Source organism: Aegilops tauschii, chromosome 2, assembly GCF_002575655.3.
Source record: "Aegilops tauschii subsp. strangulata cultivar AL8/78 chromosome 2, Aet v6.0, whole genome shotgun sequence".
NCBI classification, from domain to species: domain Eukaryota; kingdom Viridiplantae; phylum Streptophyta; class Magnoliopsida; order Poales; family Poaceae; genus Aegilops; species Aegilops tauschii.
Genome location: NC_053036.3, coordinates 193,924,201 through 193,941,212, shown reverse-complemented (window position 1 = coordinate 193,941,212; position 17,012 = coordinate 193,924,201). Strand labels below are relative to the sequence as shown.

Genomic DNA, 17,012 nt, shown 5'->3' with positions numbered 1-17,012 from the left:
TGGCAGGATCTTAAACAGCGATGCATGCAGGACGAGTGTGGAGCTAAAAACACACACAATCCTTTCATATTTTCTTCTTTGCCTATTTTGGTTGCCATAATAGTGTTTTAACCCTGCATCTTCCGTTATAACCCACAGGCAATTTTCCTAGCCATTTCAGTAGAACAGAGGTATTCCGTTAGCCTGCCACCAAAATGCTCGCTAGACAGTCACACACGGCCTATGGCTTTCGGGTCCTTTGTAGAGAGAACGATATCAGGTTCTTGTTATAAAGAATCAAGATTGTCTTGCATACATTTTTCCCGCATACCAAGACACCAGGGTACATCTTACATTGGCACAAAAACAAAATGATTCTTGTAAAAGGTCGTGGTATGTTGCAGTAGGGGGCATGTTGCTCTCGGCTCGCCGTGTGGCGGCTTGGTGAGACCACTGGATTAGATGGTGTGCATTGGTGTGAGGTTAAGACACATCATCAAACTAGTAAGATGTAGTAACATAGATCGCCACGAAGATGACTTTGGATTGATTCATATAATTTGTTTTATTAGACTCGGTTTAATAGTATAATAAAGATGGTTGTGTGCATGGCTCGATGCAGAGGCCGGGGGTTATCCTCCTTTCTGAAAAAAAGTGTTGCTGCAGAGCAACATTGCCTTGAACGACATCTCTCCATCTTGCAGTGAAACCATCTTACAGAATGTGTATCACTTATGCAGGGTGACCTCTTTTAAAAAATAGATTCCTTTACACATGCCCTCAGGCATGAGGCATGAATTAATCTGCCACTGAACTTGTTAAATAGACACTCCAGGACCATCCTGCACGGACACAGTGGAGGAGATGACCGGGTGATCGGCACCGGCGTTCCTCGCGTAGAACGCCGGCTTGGACGGGGCGCTGAGAGAGACTGTTTCGCCTCCGAGCATCATGACCACCGACGACATCACCGGCCGATCCGCCGGGTTCCCCTGAACGCACAGAAGCCCTACGTGGACGCACCTTCGGACGTCGCTCTCCGAGAAGCTGCTGCTGATGCTCGGGTCCACCGTAGCCAACACTGTTCCGGCCGTCCAGTGCTCCCATATCTGCGCCATTCGCAGCAGTCATGAGCCAAACATTCTTTCTGATACGTACATATTCAGATACTGAGCAACAGCACGTACCGTAGTCAAGAGATCTTCAGACTGCTGGGAGTTGTAGCAGTCGTTGTTCTTCCTGCCCGTCACGATCTCCAGCACCATGACCCCGAAGCTGAACGCGTCCGACTTCACGGAGTAGTTCCCGCGCATCACGTACTCCGGCGCCATGTACCCGCTGGAACAACAGGGTGATAATTCAGTTAGTTTCTCTGCACGATCGTTGCCTGAGTTCGAATATGCATGGTGCTGACTATGTTCCGACGACGCGGCTGGTGACGGCCTGCGTCTGGTCTCGCCCGAAGAGCCTGGCGAGGCCGAAGTCCGAGATCTTGGGGTTCATGTTGGTGTCAAGCAAGATGTTGCTGGCTTTGAGGTCACGGTGGACTACTTTGAGCTGGGAGTCTTCATGGAGGTACTGCAGGCCTCGAGCAATCCCGTGTATGATCTTGTACCTCTTTCCCCAGTCGAGCTGCTCGCGTTTCTCCGTGTCTACCACAGGTTCAGGAAACTAGGAGTGGTGAGTGTGTGCAAGTAAACAGGCAGGCAATGGTAACACAAGTTGCAGAGAAAATGTCACAGCAGGATTCGATTCTGTTAGTACCGAATAGGATCTTATCGAGGCTCCGGTTTGGGAGGAACTCGTAGACGAGCAGCCTCTCCTGCTGCTCTAGGCAGACGCCCACAAGCCTCACCAGGTTCTTGTGCTTAAGCTTGGCAACCAAGGCGAGCTCATTCTTCAGCTCCTCCACTCCTTGTGCCGAGCTCTTCGACAGTCTCTTTACTGCTATTTCTTCGCCGTCCGGGAGAGTACCCTGTGCAAACCGAACTACAACTAAAACTAAGCCCACTTACCAAAATTTCGATGAGTTTTCTCCAAGATATGTTTGCTTGGTACCTTGTACACCGCACCAAATCCACCTTCGCCGAGCTTGTTTGTTTCCGCGAAATCTCCGGTTGCAGCTCGTAAAGTTGAGATGTCGATCAGCATCGAGTCCACACTTTCGATGTCCTCGGCTTTGGCGGAATAACCTGGATCTGTTTAAACATCAATGCCGTTTGTCACACAAGGGGGTCAGTTATGTCATGCTAGCTAGGCCCCATCAACTGTTATGCTGTCATAAATTTGAGAAATTTGCAGGGCATACATGGCTGATTTGCTTCTGCTAGTGGCCGGCGCCTCCTCCAGAGAAGGAAGCAAACGACAAGGTTTATGGCTGCTGCGGTAGGAAGAAGAACTATGAGAACCATGCCAGGAACACTGTACTTTCTCCCTGTGAATTAACCAATTCAAGAGGACAGATATCAGGTCAGTTGAGATTTGCAAATTTGAACTCGAAAAAACAGCTGGACTTGCACTCACCTTCTCCGGCCGCCGCCGCTGGCGTCAAAACGTTGGGCACCACAGCAGGCGCCGACGCCGGTGCAGCAGAGTTGGCCGACGTTCCTGCCAGCCGCACCATCACCGGGCCATCAAAGAAGGGCGTTGTTTCGTACCGGTAGCTGCACCTCATCCCAAGAATCCTGGCCCCGATGGAGTCCGTGAACACAGGCGCCCATGTCTTGATGTTCACGGCGAGGCAGTCCCGGCACCGCGCCGGCGTCAGGTCAGGTGTGCACTGCGCCCAGGCGTACACCTTGGGGAGCTCCCGGTCGAAGTCGGCCTGCCCGGACGCATACAGCCGCGTGGAGTTGGTGACGGCGTAGCTCACGGTGGCGTTCAAGAGCGCGGCCACGACGCGCTGGAACCGGGCCGGCTCCGCCGTGGCGTTGACGTTGTTGCGGAGCGGGAGCGTCGGGTTGTAGGTGGTGTCGTCGCCGGGGCGGGACCGGATGTTGGAGTAGTGGAGCACGCAGGAGTCGTAGTAGATGGTGCTGTCCCTGCTGTAGGGGCACGCGTTGGGCAGGTCCTGGAAGGCCTGGTCGAGGCAGGTGAGGCAGTAGGAGGCGTTGGCGTCGCCGCGGCAGAGCGCCAGCGCCCAGACTTGCTGCGGAACGGCGCCGACCAGGGCTGTGGCGAACAGGTCCGGCGACCGGGAGGCGTTCCTCGGAAGCGTGGCGCCGATGCGGTTGATGTTGGCCAGGTACTGGCTCTTGGCCGTGTAGGTGCTGTGGCCGCAAATTGTCCATGGGTATACTCCCGCGGCGGGGGAAGCGAGCAGTGCGACGGCGACGATGGCCACGCCCACGGACAGGACCGGGTGGTGAGCCATGCCACCACAGATGGTGGAACGGGGAAGTTGGTGCTAGCTTTTCTACACCCAATTAAATTTGACAGTCGGACACGGCAATGAGTTAGCAGTTGGAAAAGCAAGTCCTTGTCCGTTTTCACCATTTGTTTTGTGTATGGATGCCATGTTTTTTTTTAAACAGAGGCAAAAGATTTGCCTCATTCATTAATTAAGAAGAAGAGTTTTGAGTACATGAGAACCGCTTTACAACATAGCCCATCAACAAAAGGTGCAAACGAATTACTCTCGCGGCATGATGATGCTCAGATGTCTAGCCCCCGGTGACCCACGTCCTGGCCTCCTCTTGGATGAGTTTTAGAATGTTGTGCGGCGGCGTCGATTTCTTCTGGAAGACTCTAGCGTTTCTCTCATTCCAGATGACCCAACATACAAGCATGGTGAGTGAGGCCATGGTCTTCCTGTTTGTTGTATTTGGTTTGGACATGCTTGTCCACCAACACTTGATGTTGCGTTCCGTCCCCCACCTATTCATCTCCAGCGCCCCAAGTCCAAGCCATGCTTTGACCATTCTCCAAATATGCAGGGTAAACCGGCATTTAAAGAAGAGGTGACCGGATGTCTCATTGGCCCTCCTGCAAAGGGCGCATAGGCCACAATTCTCCCAACCCCTCTTCTGCAGCCTATCCGCAGTCCATATCCTGTTTTGGATGGCCAACCATGAGAAGAACTTGACCTTGGGAGGCGCCCAAACCTTCCAGATGGTCTTGTTCATGACTGTGGAGGTGGAGCCCAAGAATTGTCCCTATAAGCAGAGCCTGCCGAGTATTCTCCATTTGCCTTAAATTTCCAAGTGATGTCGTCGTCAACGTCCATTTGTAATTGTATGCCTAGAAGCCGCACCCAGAGATCAACAAACTGGACAATGTGCCCCACCGTGAGGTCGGTAGAAGGGTTAATCTTGTGCACCCAAGCCTTGTCGCGCATGGCCTTTCTCACGCACCATTTTTTTCCGCTTGCAGGACGCAAAAATGAGTGGGGCAATATCCTTTGGCCTTTTCCCTCCTAACCAGGGCGCTTCCCAGAAAGGTGTCTTCCCTCCGTTGCCCAAGGTGATGACTGTGGATGCGTAGAAAAGGTTCATATCCACCTCGGAGCATGGGTTGCCCAGGCCAACCCACAACTTAGACGGGTCCTTCCATGCCATCCAGGGCCATCTCAGCCTGAGAGCTCTCGCAAATTTCCCCAAGTGGAGTATGCCAAGCCCACCGAGCTGTGTAGGGCGACAGACTGTCTCCCAATTGACCTTGCATTTTGCTCCTGTAGTTGTGTCACTAGCTGACCACAAAAATGCCCGCTCAATCTTGTTGCCATGTTGATATACCAGGTGTTTGAGCTCGCGAGTGATCAATCCTCATTCAGTTTTTTTTTTGAAAATAAAATAATCTGGATTGTGCATTAGTAGGATGCACACAACCGTCTTTATTAAAACTGTGACATGTTCAAAAGATCCTTCACAAGTTCAATTTTTTTTTGCATGACTACTCCCCCGCTCCACGCGCCTCCCGCGTGCGTCACCGGAGCCCTAGCTCCGCCCCGGCGTCCTTCCTTTCCCCTTCCCTCCTCCTCGCCACCGCCTCAAGGCATCCGTCAAGCCGAGTCTGTGCGATGTGGGCGCCAGCAGGGCATCCATCCTCCCTCCCCTGGCCGAGAGCCTCTCATGACAAACTCTCGGTGGCAATCTCATACGCCATTGTAACTCTTCGCATGAGGTATCCCTTCATCATGAATAACGAAAGCAAGCAGGATGTAGGGTATTACTTTATGGAGGCCCGAAAACTGGATAAATCCTTCCGCGACCTCCGATCTAAGACTTCTAGTTGTGCTCGGACCTCTACCGAGGGATCTGGCGGTATTTTGCACCATCAGTTGGCGCACCAGGCATGGGCGGCTCCGGCTGGAGATCGATCTTGGATCAGATCTTCTCTCACCTTCGGCGGTCTCCTGCTGGGGAAAAGCTTAACTTTCAGCTCCCTCGCGTTCATCGCCAACGGGGAACGCCAGGTCGACATCAACCCGCCGCCCCACCCCGTCACCTACACATCTCCAACGACAGCACACGACGGCGACCCCAAACCAGGAAGGCCTACGTCTGCGCCCTGGTTGAGGGGGGGGGGGGGGGGGGCGGACCACCCTGCCTATGAATGCCTAGAGGAACCTGCACCAGCTGTATAGCTCACTGCGATGGTCTGTGGCAATTGCCACGTCACCCACACACTAGAGGACTGCATATCGCTGACCTCACCACGAGCGACAAAACCAATCTCGTCGACGCCGTCTTGGTCTCGGATGGCGAGAGCAGCGACAAAGAATCGATGTGCCTCACGAACGAGGACGAAAATGCCGGCCTCCAACCCATCAATGAGGTCACCTACTCCGATCTCTGGGGCGTATCTGAATCCTCCACCGAATCCAAGGCCGACACGACCCAGTCAGAAGCTCCGGCCGCAATATTTTTCCATCAAGTCATGATGATAGAGCCAACCACAAGTGTACTACCGATGGCAACAACAGCAGGGTCCTCCACCTCAAGCACGCCCGTGTCAGGCCCGATGGCCTTTACGACGCAGCCCAGTAGAAGGTCGAAACGGGCCTCCTAGGGAGCATACCGCCCGGTTTTCCCACAACGATGGTGACCTTGAAGAGCATGGTAGCCACCACGTCCATCTTGCCACCAATAACAGGATACACCCTGAATTATCTAACGACACCAATCCCTGGAAACGATCCAACATCCAGGATACTAGAGGCCATCAGCATGTCCCAACTAAACACACAACTAGCCCTCCAGCAGCAATCACTAGCTAGAGGCCATGACAAGGGAGGCACGGTGGCGCGAGACGATGACAAAGGAACGACCACATCGTGCTTCGCGGCGACCTCAACACATCATCAACGACCTTGCCAACCGTGGTCGACTGAAAGGAGTAGGTGTAACGCCCCGGATCCGATGCGCCAGGTGTCTGCCAGTTATTCGCCGTTCTTGCCTTGTCAGCTGCTTGCGTGTTGCATTTTGCCATGTCATCATCTGCATTGCATCATCATGTTTTTCAAAACTTGCATCCCCCGTTGTCCGTTTCGCGATCCGACACTCTCACCCGCGCCCGTCGCTCCCCTCAGACCTTATTTCGTGAGTGGGAGAAAAATGTTCTCGGAATGGGCTGAGATTTGCCAAGTGGCCTTGGTATAGCACCGACAGACTGCCGGTCAAATTTCGTTCCATTTGGAGGTCGTTTGATGCCCCAACGGTTGACCGCGTAGCCCGAAACCCCTCCCTCTTTGCAGCCCAGCACCCCTTCACCTCAGTCCACTAGTCCATCCAAACCCCCTCCATGCTCTCGGTCGTTCGGTCACGATCGTGTGGGCGAAAACCGCACCCCGTTTGGACTCTCCTAGCTCCCTCTATCTATATATATGTGACCCTCCCCGAAATTTCGCGCAGTCGAAACCCTAGCCCTGCTCCGCCCCGCCGCCGCACATGTCCGCCTCCCCGTCTGACGTGTCCACCGCCGCCGCCACGTTGCTCCGGCCAATGAGAGGCCGCCACGTCGCCTTCCCCGCCGCCTCAGCCAACCGGAGCGCGCCACCTCACCCCGCCTCTCTCTCCTCCGCCGCCGCCGGCCCGCGGGGCCCGTCCGCCGCCGCCGCTGGCCCGAGCGCCCGGCTCCCGCGCGCCTCCCCCGAGCGCCCCGCTCCACCGCCCCTTCGCCGAGCCGCGCCCCGCCGGCGCCTCCCCGCCGCCCGGCGCGCCGCCCGGCGCGCCGCCCCTGCTCCTCCCCGCCGCCCGGCGCGCCGCCCCTGCTCCTCCCGCCGGCGACCGGAGCCGTCGCGCCTCCGCCGGCGCCCTGCCAGCAGACCCTCGCCGCCTCCCGCGCCCCGCGCCGCCCGGCCTTCCTCGCCGCCGGTTCTCCTCCGTCGCCGGCGTCCAAGCTCGCCGACGCCGCCTCCTCGCCGGACCGGGTCGGGGTGGATGAGATCCACCCGTCCCGCGACCCGGATCCCTCCGTCCCGCTCCGTCTCATCCCGCGTTGACTTTTCACGAGGGTAAATTTCTGCTAAGTCCCTAAGTTTTTCTGCATTATGTACCCATGTTCATCATGCCATATCTTTATGTGTGCCGCTCCGATTCATGCATATAATATATAGAAATGTTCGCCATGAGATGATTTTCATTTCATTCCATTGTGCCATGCTTGTTTGAGTCCATCTTGATGCCCTAATCATCCTTGCAAGAGTGCTATATGATGTTAACTGCTGTCTGTTTACAGAACTTGGTGATTTGTCTTTTTCATTGCATTTTGTGTGTGCATCCTTTGAGCATGAGCTCTACTTGTGATTTGAATTACATCATGCGATCTTTACTGGGGTGCTTGCCTTGTATTTTTATGGTCTATATAGTGACTAGCACAAGCATGCAAAGTAGCCTCCGTGATGTTGCTGATTTCTGTGACTTAGTAATTTCTGCTAAGTCTGAGTCTGTTATATTTTGTTGCCATGTAAACCTGCTCCTACAAGTCATCCTATGCATAATCTTGAGATGTTCACTAAGGATGTTTTATTATACATGTTATGCTCTATCCATCCATGCCCTTGTTTGCATTTATGGCATGCTGTAGCTTGTTGTTATCTTGCTCTACGTTTGCTATAAAATATTCCTGGCAGATTGTATACATGTTAATCAATTTTGCCATTGTTGTTACTAGTAATCCATGTACCCTATGACTATGTTATTGCCATTCTTAGCTTCATATTTGTGCCATCTTACTGTTGGTTACCTCGCCATGCCATGTAATGCTCTGTGGTGAGTGATTCAAGCTCACCAACATGCCTACTTATCGTTGTTTCTGCCATGTCCTGTTATTTTCACTAAGTCTGAATCTATCATATTACTTGCTATGTTTACATGAGTCCCATCATATCTTCTGTGCCTTTTTGGCTCATATTAAGTAAGGGGCATTTGTTATATGCTTTTAGTAGATTCATTCCGTGCCTTTGTTTGCTACGATATGTTCCTGTAGCTTGTCGTTTGATAGCTCTAAACTTTGCAACCTGATGTTATTTCTGCCATGTCCAGTGATTTCTGCTAAGTCTGTGAATCTGTTATTATTTGCAATCTTGCCATGTCCATTTGAGCATGTTCTAGTGATTTCTGGAGATAGCTCAGTGTTCATATTTTGTAATGCTTTATCTGTACTTCATGTCCATGCCTTTTGTTATCATGTTGAGGTGCTGTAGTATATTGTTTTGATGCTTTGCTAGTCTGCTGCAACCTCACCACTTTACCCCTTCCTTACCCATTAAGCTTTGCTAGTCTTGATACCCATGGTAATGGGATTGCTGAGTCCTCGTGGCTCACAGATTACTACAACACCAGTTGCAGGTACAGGTTTTGCGATGATCATGACGCGAGAGCGATGTTACTTGTTTTGGAGTTCTTCTTCTGCTTCTTCTTCGATCAGGGGATAGGTTCCAGGTCGGCAGCCTGGGCTAACAGGGTGGATGTCCTTTGAGTTTCTGTTTGTGTTTCATCCGTAGTCGGATGTTGATCTTATGTATGATGTATTGATGTATTTTTGGGGCGTTTGTGCCTTTTGTATGTTTCCCCATCTTTTATGTAATGTTGATGTAATGATATCCACCTTGCAAAAGCGTCTTCAAGATGCGCTTCTATCCTTGGTGGGACCTTCGAGTTCCTTTAGGATAGGGTCGCATCTTGGGCGTGACAAGTTGGTATCAGAGCCCCGACCAACCCTAGGAGCCCCCTTGATTGATCGTGTAGTTTGGCCGTTGTTGAGTCTAGAAGAAAACTGTTTTTGGAGTCTAGTTATATCGGAGAGTAGGAATTCTTTTACTCCTCAGCCCCTTCGTCGCTCTGGTGAGGAATTTTGACGTAGGTGTTTCGACTTACTTCTCTTCTCCTTCAAATTTTTCTTTAGGATCACGCGGTTAGTTTGTGTTGAGGATATAACCATTAGAGTCACCCGCCCAGGAGGGGCCGGGTTATGTCATAATGATCATCACGTGAAGCCCAGTACCAAGCATGAGGACGGCGGTTCAGTAATGGGCTTAAGACCCGGAGGCGGCTTAAGGCCCGTAGTGATAAACCGCCATTATGGTAAGACTTGTAGTGTAAGGCAAGAATAGTTAAGAGTCCGAGCCGAACACTGTTATAAGCCGGCTGGGACTCTGAGAGCCGCTGGGCGTCAACCTCTCTAAATAAAGGGACGACCCGGCGGCGGTTCAGGACAAGCAACATCAGATCGATAGCCAGGCATAGCGGTTAAGCTCCCTGGTCATCGAAACCCTAAGTAATTCCACCTCAACTGGAGTAGGCTTTTACCTTCACCGTAAGGGGCCGAACCAGTATAATCCTCGTGTCCTTTGTCCCGTTTAACCCCTTTAAGCTTCCTAGCTGTGATGGCTCCACGACTAAGTCCTTGCTCGAGGACATCTGCCGTGACAATTCCACGACAGTTGGCGCCCACCGTGGGGCCAGCGCACGGTGGATTTGAGTTCTTGAAGGGCAGCTTCGAAGGGCTCAAGGGATACGCTGTGGGCCGGATGACCAAGAGTCGTCGCGGCAAGCTCTACATCGACGATGCAAGCTGGGGCCCCGACGCCGGCTCAATCGAGTACGGGTATCGGGTCCCCTTTGGCGGAATCCACGTTTTCATTGGCAAGATTGGCGAGCCGGGCCCTGAGCCGGACCTCTGCGCCGACCTCATCGAGACGGCTCAGCGTGCGAGACCCGCCCGGACTCTGCCTGCCTTGAAGCGTGCTTTCGTGGGATGCGTCCATGGAGGACTCTCTGAAGGATCTGGATCTGGCAATGAGACGGCCGCTCGCTCTGACGGCGAGTCGTCCACGGATGAGACCAACTCGTTACACCAGCTTCAAGATGGCAGGCTCAGGGGTTGTTTCGATGGCGACAGTATTCCGAACCCCTTTGAGCCGCCGAGCCGGGTTGGAATCTTCATGGCCGGCGCACAACCTGTTCAAAACTCCGCCACTGGGGCAGGAGGCCCTGTGCACTCGCCGGCTCAGGTGCTGATGGATCTCATAGACAAGATAACGGCCCTGTTAACCGCTACGGTCGCCCCAGCGGATCAAGCTCAACATGATGCGGAGGTGGCACAACTAAAGTTGGATATAGCAAGAGCCAAGGAAGATCTGGCAGTGGAAGGGATCAGGATGGCTGCAGAACGAGTGGCTCTCGACGCCCAGACTCAGATGATTCAGGCGCAATCTTTCCGGCTCACGATGGATCAGAACGCATCCAATGAGATCATGAGAAGGAGGCATCAGAAGGCTCAATCTCGACTCCCTCCGGTTTACGATCCTCGAATCCTCTTCAACACGCCTGGTGCAGGGCCCAGTAACCCGCCGGAGACCATGGCACCCGGGGCCGGAACACCGATTCAGCCACAAGTGATGGGGCCTCCCCGTATGAACACTACCCCGCCTCAGTATGTGCCGATACCACCGGGTTATTATGCCAACCCGTTGGAAAACATGATCGCCGCAGCGGCGCGACTGGCGGCTCTTCCAATCGAGGGCGACTCTCCAACGGCGGTCGAAACCCGCCGGGTCAGAGAACTTCTTCAAACGGCTCTGGCACAACAGGAGGCATACTCATATAGCCGGGACAGGATTCATTCAACCCCTCGTCCAAACCGGAGCCCAAGTTATAGCAGGCACATGATCTCAGCGACCGGCTCAAGCAACGTCTGGCGCCGTGACTTGCCAGCTGGCCACGGCCCGGCACATAATGAAGCCATTAACATGGTAGACCATGACAGAGCACGACAAGAGGCGGAGCAGGCGGCTCAGTTGACAGCTTACCAGCCACTCCCGGCTTATCCGAGGGATTCTATCGACGCGGGTATACCTACGAGGACCGGAGGCGTCCCTTGTCTAGTGCCGGCTCTCCGTAATGAATGTTTGCCCAAGGATTTCAAAGGACCTAGGAAGGTACCTAATTACATGGCTGATTTACAACCCGGAGCATGGATCGAGAGCTACGAGATGGCTATGGAGTTACTGGAGGTTAGTGAAGCGGCAATGGCCAAATACTTCACCATGATGTTGGATGGGACTGCCCGCACTTGGTTGAAAGGACTGCCGCCTAACTCCATCGGGTCATGGGCCGAGCTAAAAGCCCGGTTTATCCAGAACTTCAAAGATACATGTAGGCAATCTACGTCCATTGTGGATTTGACTAACTGCAAACAGCAAGAGGGCGAGTCTACAACCCATTGGGTTCTCCGGGTCAAAGAGATAATACATTCATCTGATAAGATGGATGTCGGCTCTGCAGTCTTAATGTTGGAGCAGAATTGTCGTTTTGCGCCCCTGAAGATGAAGCTCGGGCGGCTCAAGCGCGATTGCAATGATATGGGTACGCTGATGGCGGCTCTGGTCAAGTACGCCGACTCTGATAGTACCAAGGATCCCGCGTCGGATGATGAAAGGACAGGGAAGGGAAAACGGAATGGCAATGGCAAGGGCCCTCAGCATAACCCGGCGAACCAGGGAGGTAACAAGCGTAAGGCTGATGGCAGTGTGGAGTTTGTGGCCAACGCCAATGCGCAGGGTAACAACCACCGACGTAAGGGGAGACCACCTCCCCGAGCCGGCGGGTCAAGCCCGACGCTTGAGCACTTGTTGAATGAGCCTTGTCCAAGGCATGGCTCTAGGGATAAGCCGGCCACTCATCTATGGAAAGGCTGCGCAATCATGAAAGCCTTCAAAAATTCCAACGCTTTTAATGGCAACAATGGGCAGGGCGGCGGCTCAGGAGCCGGCGGATTTCATGGCCCGGGCGGCGGCTCAAATTCCAATTCTTAGAATTTTCAAGGGGGCTTTAATCAGCAGTCTGGCCAGGCTAATCAGCAGCAGCAGCAAGGGGGATACCAGACCAATCCAAAGCAGCTTAATGGTGGGCAGTATCATGTGTTTACTACCAGTCTGTGCAAGCGAGACCAGAAGCTTCATAAGAGGGCTGTAAATGCTGTTGAGCCGGCGGTTCCCCGTTATTTGAGATGGTCTGAACAACCTATTGTGTGGAGTAGGGAAGATCACCCTCCCCGGGTTGATAATCCGGGTCACTTGGCCTTGGTGGTGGCTCCTCAGGTTGGAGGGTACAAATTCACTAAAGTGCTCATGGACGGAGGCAGCAGTATCAACATCCTCTATTATGAGACCTTCTGTCGTATGGGACTAACTGATAAAAACCTCAGCCAGTCCAACACTGTTTTCCATGGGGTGGTGCCTGGTAAGTCGGCGTACCCAGTCGGTAAGATCGAGCTGGAAGTAGCCTTTGGAGATGAGTACAACTACAGAGCGGAAAAACTGACGTTTGAGGTGGTTAAAATAAGAAGCCCGTACCATGCTCTATTTGGGCGGCCGGCTTATGCCAAGTTCATGGCGCGGCTGTGTTATGTGTATTTGCAGCTCAAGATGCCGGGTCACAATGGGACCATTACGGTTCATGGCAGCCGAAAGATAGCCTTGGAATGTGAGGAAGGTGACGCTGCTTATGCTGAGTCTGTTTGTGCGACAGAGGAATTGAAGTTTTACAAGGATAGTGTTGACCCGGCAGATATGACGTCTTTGAAAAAGCCAACCACGGAGCATGAGCCGGCAATGAAATTTAAGTCAGCGGATGAGACTAAACTTGTTGATTTTGTTCAAGGTGACTCATCTCAGCAGTTCAGCATCAGTGCCAATCTGGATCCGAAATAGGAAGGCCCGCTCATCGAGTTCATCCGTGAGAACAGGGACATCTTTGCATGGAAACCTTCTGACATGCCGGGTGTACCTAGAGAACTCGCTGAGCACACCCTTAATATTGATCCGAAATTTAAGCCGGTCAGACAATTCCTCCGGCGGTTTAATGAGGAGAGGCGGAAAGCCATTGGTGAGGAGGTAGCCCGGCTCTTGGCGGCCGGGTTTATTGTTGAAGTTTTTCATCCAGAATGGTTAGCTAACCCGGTGCTCGTGCTCAAGAAGAACGGCACCTGGCGGATGTGTGTGGACTATACGGATTTAAACAAAGCTTGTCCGGCTGATCCTTTTGCTCTCCCCCGTATTGATCAAATTATTGATGCTACGGCGGGTTGTGAGCGTTTAAGCTTTTTGGATGCTTACTCTGGGTACCATCAGATCAAAATGGCAATTAAGGACCAGGAGAAGACGACATTCATCACTCCCTTTGGAGCCTTCTGTTATGTGTCTATGCCTTTTGGGCTCAAGAGGGCACAGGCGACTTACCAGCGTTGCGTGCAGAATTGTCTTCATAACCAGATTGGGCGCAATGTTCATGCCTATGTGGATGATATCGTGGTTAAATCCAGGGAGAAGGAGACCCTGATAGATGATCTGAGAGAGACCTTTGATAATCTCCGGGTCTACAAGATGATGCTTAACCCGGCCAAGTGTGTTTTTGGTGTTCCCGCAGGCAAGCTCTTGGGTTTCTGGTTTCTCACAGAGGCATTGAAGCTAACCCGGAAAAGATCAAGGCAATCACCTCTCTGGCTAAGCCGGCGTGCATAAACGACATCCAGCGTCTGGCGGGTCGCATCGCTGCTTTGAGCCGGTTGGGTGAAAAGGCCATGCCACTGTACCAGATGATGAAGAAAACAGATGACTTTATCTGGAATGATGCTGCTAATGCTGCTTTTGAGGATTTGAAAAGACAGCTAGCTGAGCCACCAGTCCTTGCTGATCCTGTTGACAAGGAGCCTTTATTGCTGTATGTAGCCGCTAACACACGAGCCGTCAGTGTGGCTGTGGTGGTGGAGCGTAAGGAAGCAGGTAAGGAGTATCTGGTTCAGCGGCCGGTTTACTACGTCAGCGAAGTACTCATTGAGTCCAAACAACGGTATCCACATTGGCAGAAGCTTGTTTATGGGGTATTCATGGCAAGCCGGAAGCTTAAACATTATTTCCAGGGTCACCCTATCACTGTGGTTAGTTCTGCTCCCCTAGGAGATATCATCCAAAACAGAGAAGCCACAGGAAGAGTTGCTAAGTGGGCTATAGAACTTGGGCCTCATGGTCTAAAATACGTGCCGCGCACTGCTATCAAATCTCATGCATTGGTGGATTTCATCAACGATTGGACAGAGCTGCAGGTGCCTGAAGAGAAACCGGATAATACATACTGGACTCTTCACTTCGACGGGTCCAGGCAATTGGAGAGCTCGGGGGCTGGAGTTGTATTAGCTTCCCCTCGAGGTGACAAGTTTTGCTATGTGCTATGGTTGATGTTTCCCTGTACTAACAATGCAGCTGAGTACGAGGCCTTGCTCCATGGTCTTCGGATGGCTAAGGAGATGAGCTTAAGCCGGGTAAGGTGCTTTGGCGACTCAGATTTAGTGGGCCAACAAGTGTCAGGCAAGTGGGATTCCAAGGACCCCCTCATGGCGGCTTATCGCCGCGAAGTTGATGCCATTGCTGGACATTTTTAGGGTTACCAAGTAGAGCACATCGATCGCAGGAACAACGAGGCGGCTGATGCATTAAGCCGGCTGGGCTCTCAGCGAAAGTCGGTGCCGCCTAATACTTTCTTGGACATTTTGCATAACCCTTCTGTTAAGTTGCCTACAGAGGAAGACTTGGCTATTCCTGACCCGGAAGCACAGTTGGTGGCGGCTCTCCACATTATCCTAGATTGGGCAGTACCATACTTGGCTTACATGACCCGGGGAGAATTGCCTGAGGATGAAACTTTGGCCAGACAAATAACCCGACGGTCTAAGTCAATGATAATTATCAATGGCGAGCTGCATCGTCGCAGTGTCACTGGAACTTTCCAGCATTGTGTTTCCCCTGAGGAAGGTCAAGAAATTTTACGTGAGATTCACGAGGGGGATTGTGGCCATCATGCCGGCTCAAAATCTCTTGTGGCCAAGACTTTTCGTCATGGTTTTTATTGGCTGACGGCTCATGCTGATGCAGAGGACTTAGTCAGTAAATGTGACGGTTGTCAGAGGTTCTCACGACGGGCTCATGTACCGGCTCAAGAGTTGAGGATGATTCCAATCACTTGGCCATTTGCGATCTGGGGGCTTGATATGGTTGGGCCTTTTAAAAGGTCCAAGGATAAGAAGACCCACCTCTTGGTGGCGGTCGACAAGTTCACAAAGTGGGTTGAGGCAGAGCCAGTTAGTAAGTCTGACACAGCCACAGCGGTTCAGTTCATGAAAAGGGTGATATTTCGCTTTGGTTTTCCACACAGCATTATAACTGACAATGGCACCAATCTGTCTAAGGGTGCCATGGAGGAATTTTGTCAATGAGAGCATATTCGGCTCGATGTTTCATCAGTGGCTCACCCTCAATCCAATGGTCAGGCTGAGAGAGCCAATCAGGAGATCTTGAAGGGCATCAAGCCCCGGCTTTTGGTCCCTTTGCAACGGACGCCGGGTTGTTGGGTAGAGGAGTTACCTTCCGTGTTATGGAGCATCAATACTACTCCTAACAGGTCTACGAGTTACACACCTTTCTTCATGGTTTACGGAGCTGAGGCGGTCCTCCCTAGCGACATCCGTCATGACTCGCCTTGAGTGGCGGCTTATGTCAAGGCGGATAATGAGCAGGCGCGTCAAGAAGCTCTTGACTTGTTGGATGAACAACGCGACGTAGCAACACCTCGCTCGGCGATTTACCAACAAGACCTGCGCCGCTATCACAGCCGCTGGGTTAAGTCCCGGGTCTTTCAGGAAGGTGATTTGGTGCTCCGGCTCATCCAGGATCAAACAGATGCGCACAAGTTATCCCCACCTTGGGAAGGGCCCTTTGTGGTCAGCAAGAACTTGCACAACGGGTCATACTATCTTATTGATGTTCGGGAGCACAGAGATTCACGTAAGTCGGAAGAGGAGACCCGCCGGCCGTGGAACATAGCTCAGCTTTGGCCTTATTACACTTGAGCCACCGGCTCTCATAATGTACATATTTCTATAGCCATGTATATATTATGATAAATAATAAAGCAGGACCTCTGTCCTTTTTTTTCCTCCAAAGGTAAATGTATTATTGTTATTTCCATTGCAACATTACATGGTCACTTGGAGGTTGACCCGACTTATGATCGTATTCGAATCTAGCTGTTAACAATATGATCACTTGGGGGCTTCCTGTTCAAACATAGGTCGTATTCGAACCAAAGAGAACATAGCTATCGATACCCACTTGATTGGCATATTGCCGAGCTCATTGGGGAGTTTTTCTTGATCATATTTGAATCATGGCTCAACCCCCTTTGGGAACCGACGTGGATCGTATTCGAATCAGCGTCGTTAAACAACTCTCAAGGTCATTTGGGGGCTTCCTGTTCAAACATAGGTCGTATTCGAACCAAAGAGAACATAGCTGTCGGTACCCTCTTGATCAGCAACGCCAAAGCCACTGGGGGCTATATGATCGTATTCGAATCTTAGCTTAACCCCTTTGGGACGGTACTCTGGTCGTATTCGAATCAGAAGCCTCCAAATTTTTGACATCTTTTTGTTACAAATAATTTCTTTTGATCATATTGAAAGTATTCGAGGGTGGTTCTACTTCCACCGGCTTAACCTTGATTAATAATGTTAATGGCATATCACAAGCATTATAAGTG

The 17,012-nt window shown here is 52.0% G+C and overlaps 2 protein-coding genes across 2 annotated transcripts; both read right to left on the bottom strand.

Annotated features, from left to right (window-relative positions):
* Positions 1-660: 660 nt before the first annotated feature.
* LOC109741119 (cysteine-rich receptor-like protein kinase 6) lies at positions 661-3,406 on the bottom strand. The gene is made up of 7 exons (XM_020300196.3): positions 2,503-3,406; positions 2,288-2,413; positions 2,038-2,177; positions 1,744-1,954; positions 1,394-1,631; positions 1,167-1,317; positions 661-1,088 (listed from the first exon to the last, which is right to left on the bottom strand). Exons 1-7 carry the CDS (start codon positions 3,350-3,352, stop codon positions 798-800), a joined length of 2,007 nt encoding a protein of 668 aa, XP_020155785.1. The 5' UTR covers positions 3,353-3,406; the 3' UTR covers positions 661-797.
* Positions 3,407-3,504: 98 nt separating this feature from the next.
* Positions 3,505-5,373, bottom strand: LOC141040878 (uncharacterized). The gene is made up of 3 exons (XM_073506993.1): positions 5,320-5,373; positions 4,332-4,601; positions 3,505-4,133 (listed from the first exon to the last, which is right to left on the bottom strand). The coding sequence occupies exons 1-3, from the start codon at positions 5,371-5,373 to the stop codon at positions 3,642-3,644; spliced, it is 816 nt and encodes a 271-aa protein (XP_073363094.1). The 3' UTR covers positions 3,505-3,641.
* Positions 5,374-17,012: the final 11,639 nt, after the last annotated feature.

Bases quoted from the DNA above. Each gene is read 5' to 3' on its own strand.
- LOC109741119 (XM_020300196.3), bottom strand. From the start codon at position 3,352: ATGGCTCACCACCCGGTCCTGTCCGTGGGCGTGGCCATCGTCGCCGTC. The intron at 2,414-2,502 runs GTGAGTGCAAGT...GTTAATTCACAG, and splicing joins AGCGGCGGCGGCCGGAGAAG to GGAGAAAGTACAGTGTTCCT. The intron at 1,955-2,037 runs GTACCAAGCAAA...CGGTTTGCACAG, and splicing joins GATTTGGTGCGGTGTACAAG to GGTACTCTCCCGGACGGCGA.
- LOC141040878 (XM_073506993.1), bottom strand. From the start codon at position 5,373: ATGAACGCGAGGGAGCTGAAAGTTAAGCTTTTCCCCAGCAGGAGACCG. The intron at 4,602-5,319 runs GTGAGAGAAGAT...CGCCCTACACAG, and splicing joins CCAGCAGGAGACCGCCGAAG to CTCGGTGGGCTTGGCATACT. The intron at 4,134-4,331 runs GTGCGTGAGAAA...CTCTGCTTATAG, and splicing joins CCTGCAAGCGGAAAAAAATG to GGACAATTCTTGGGCTCCAC.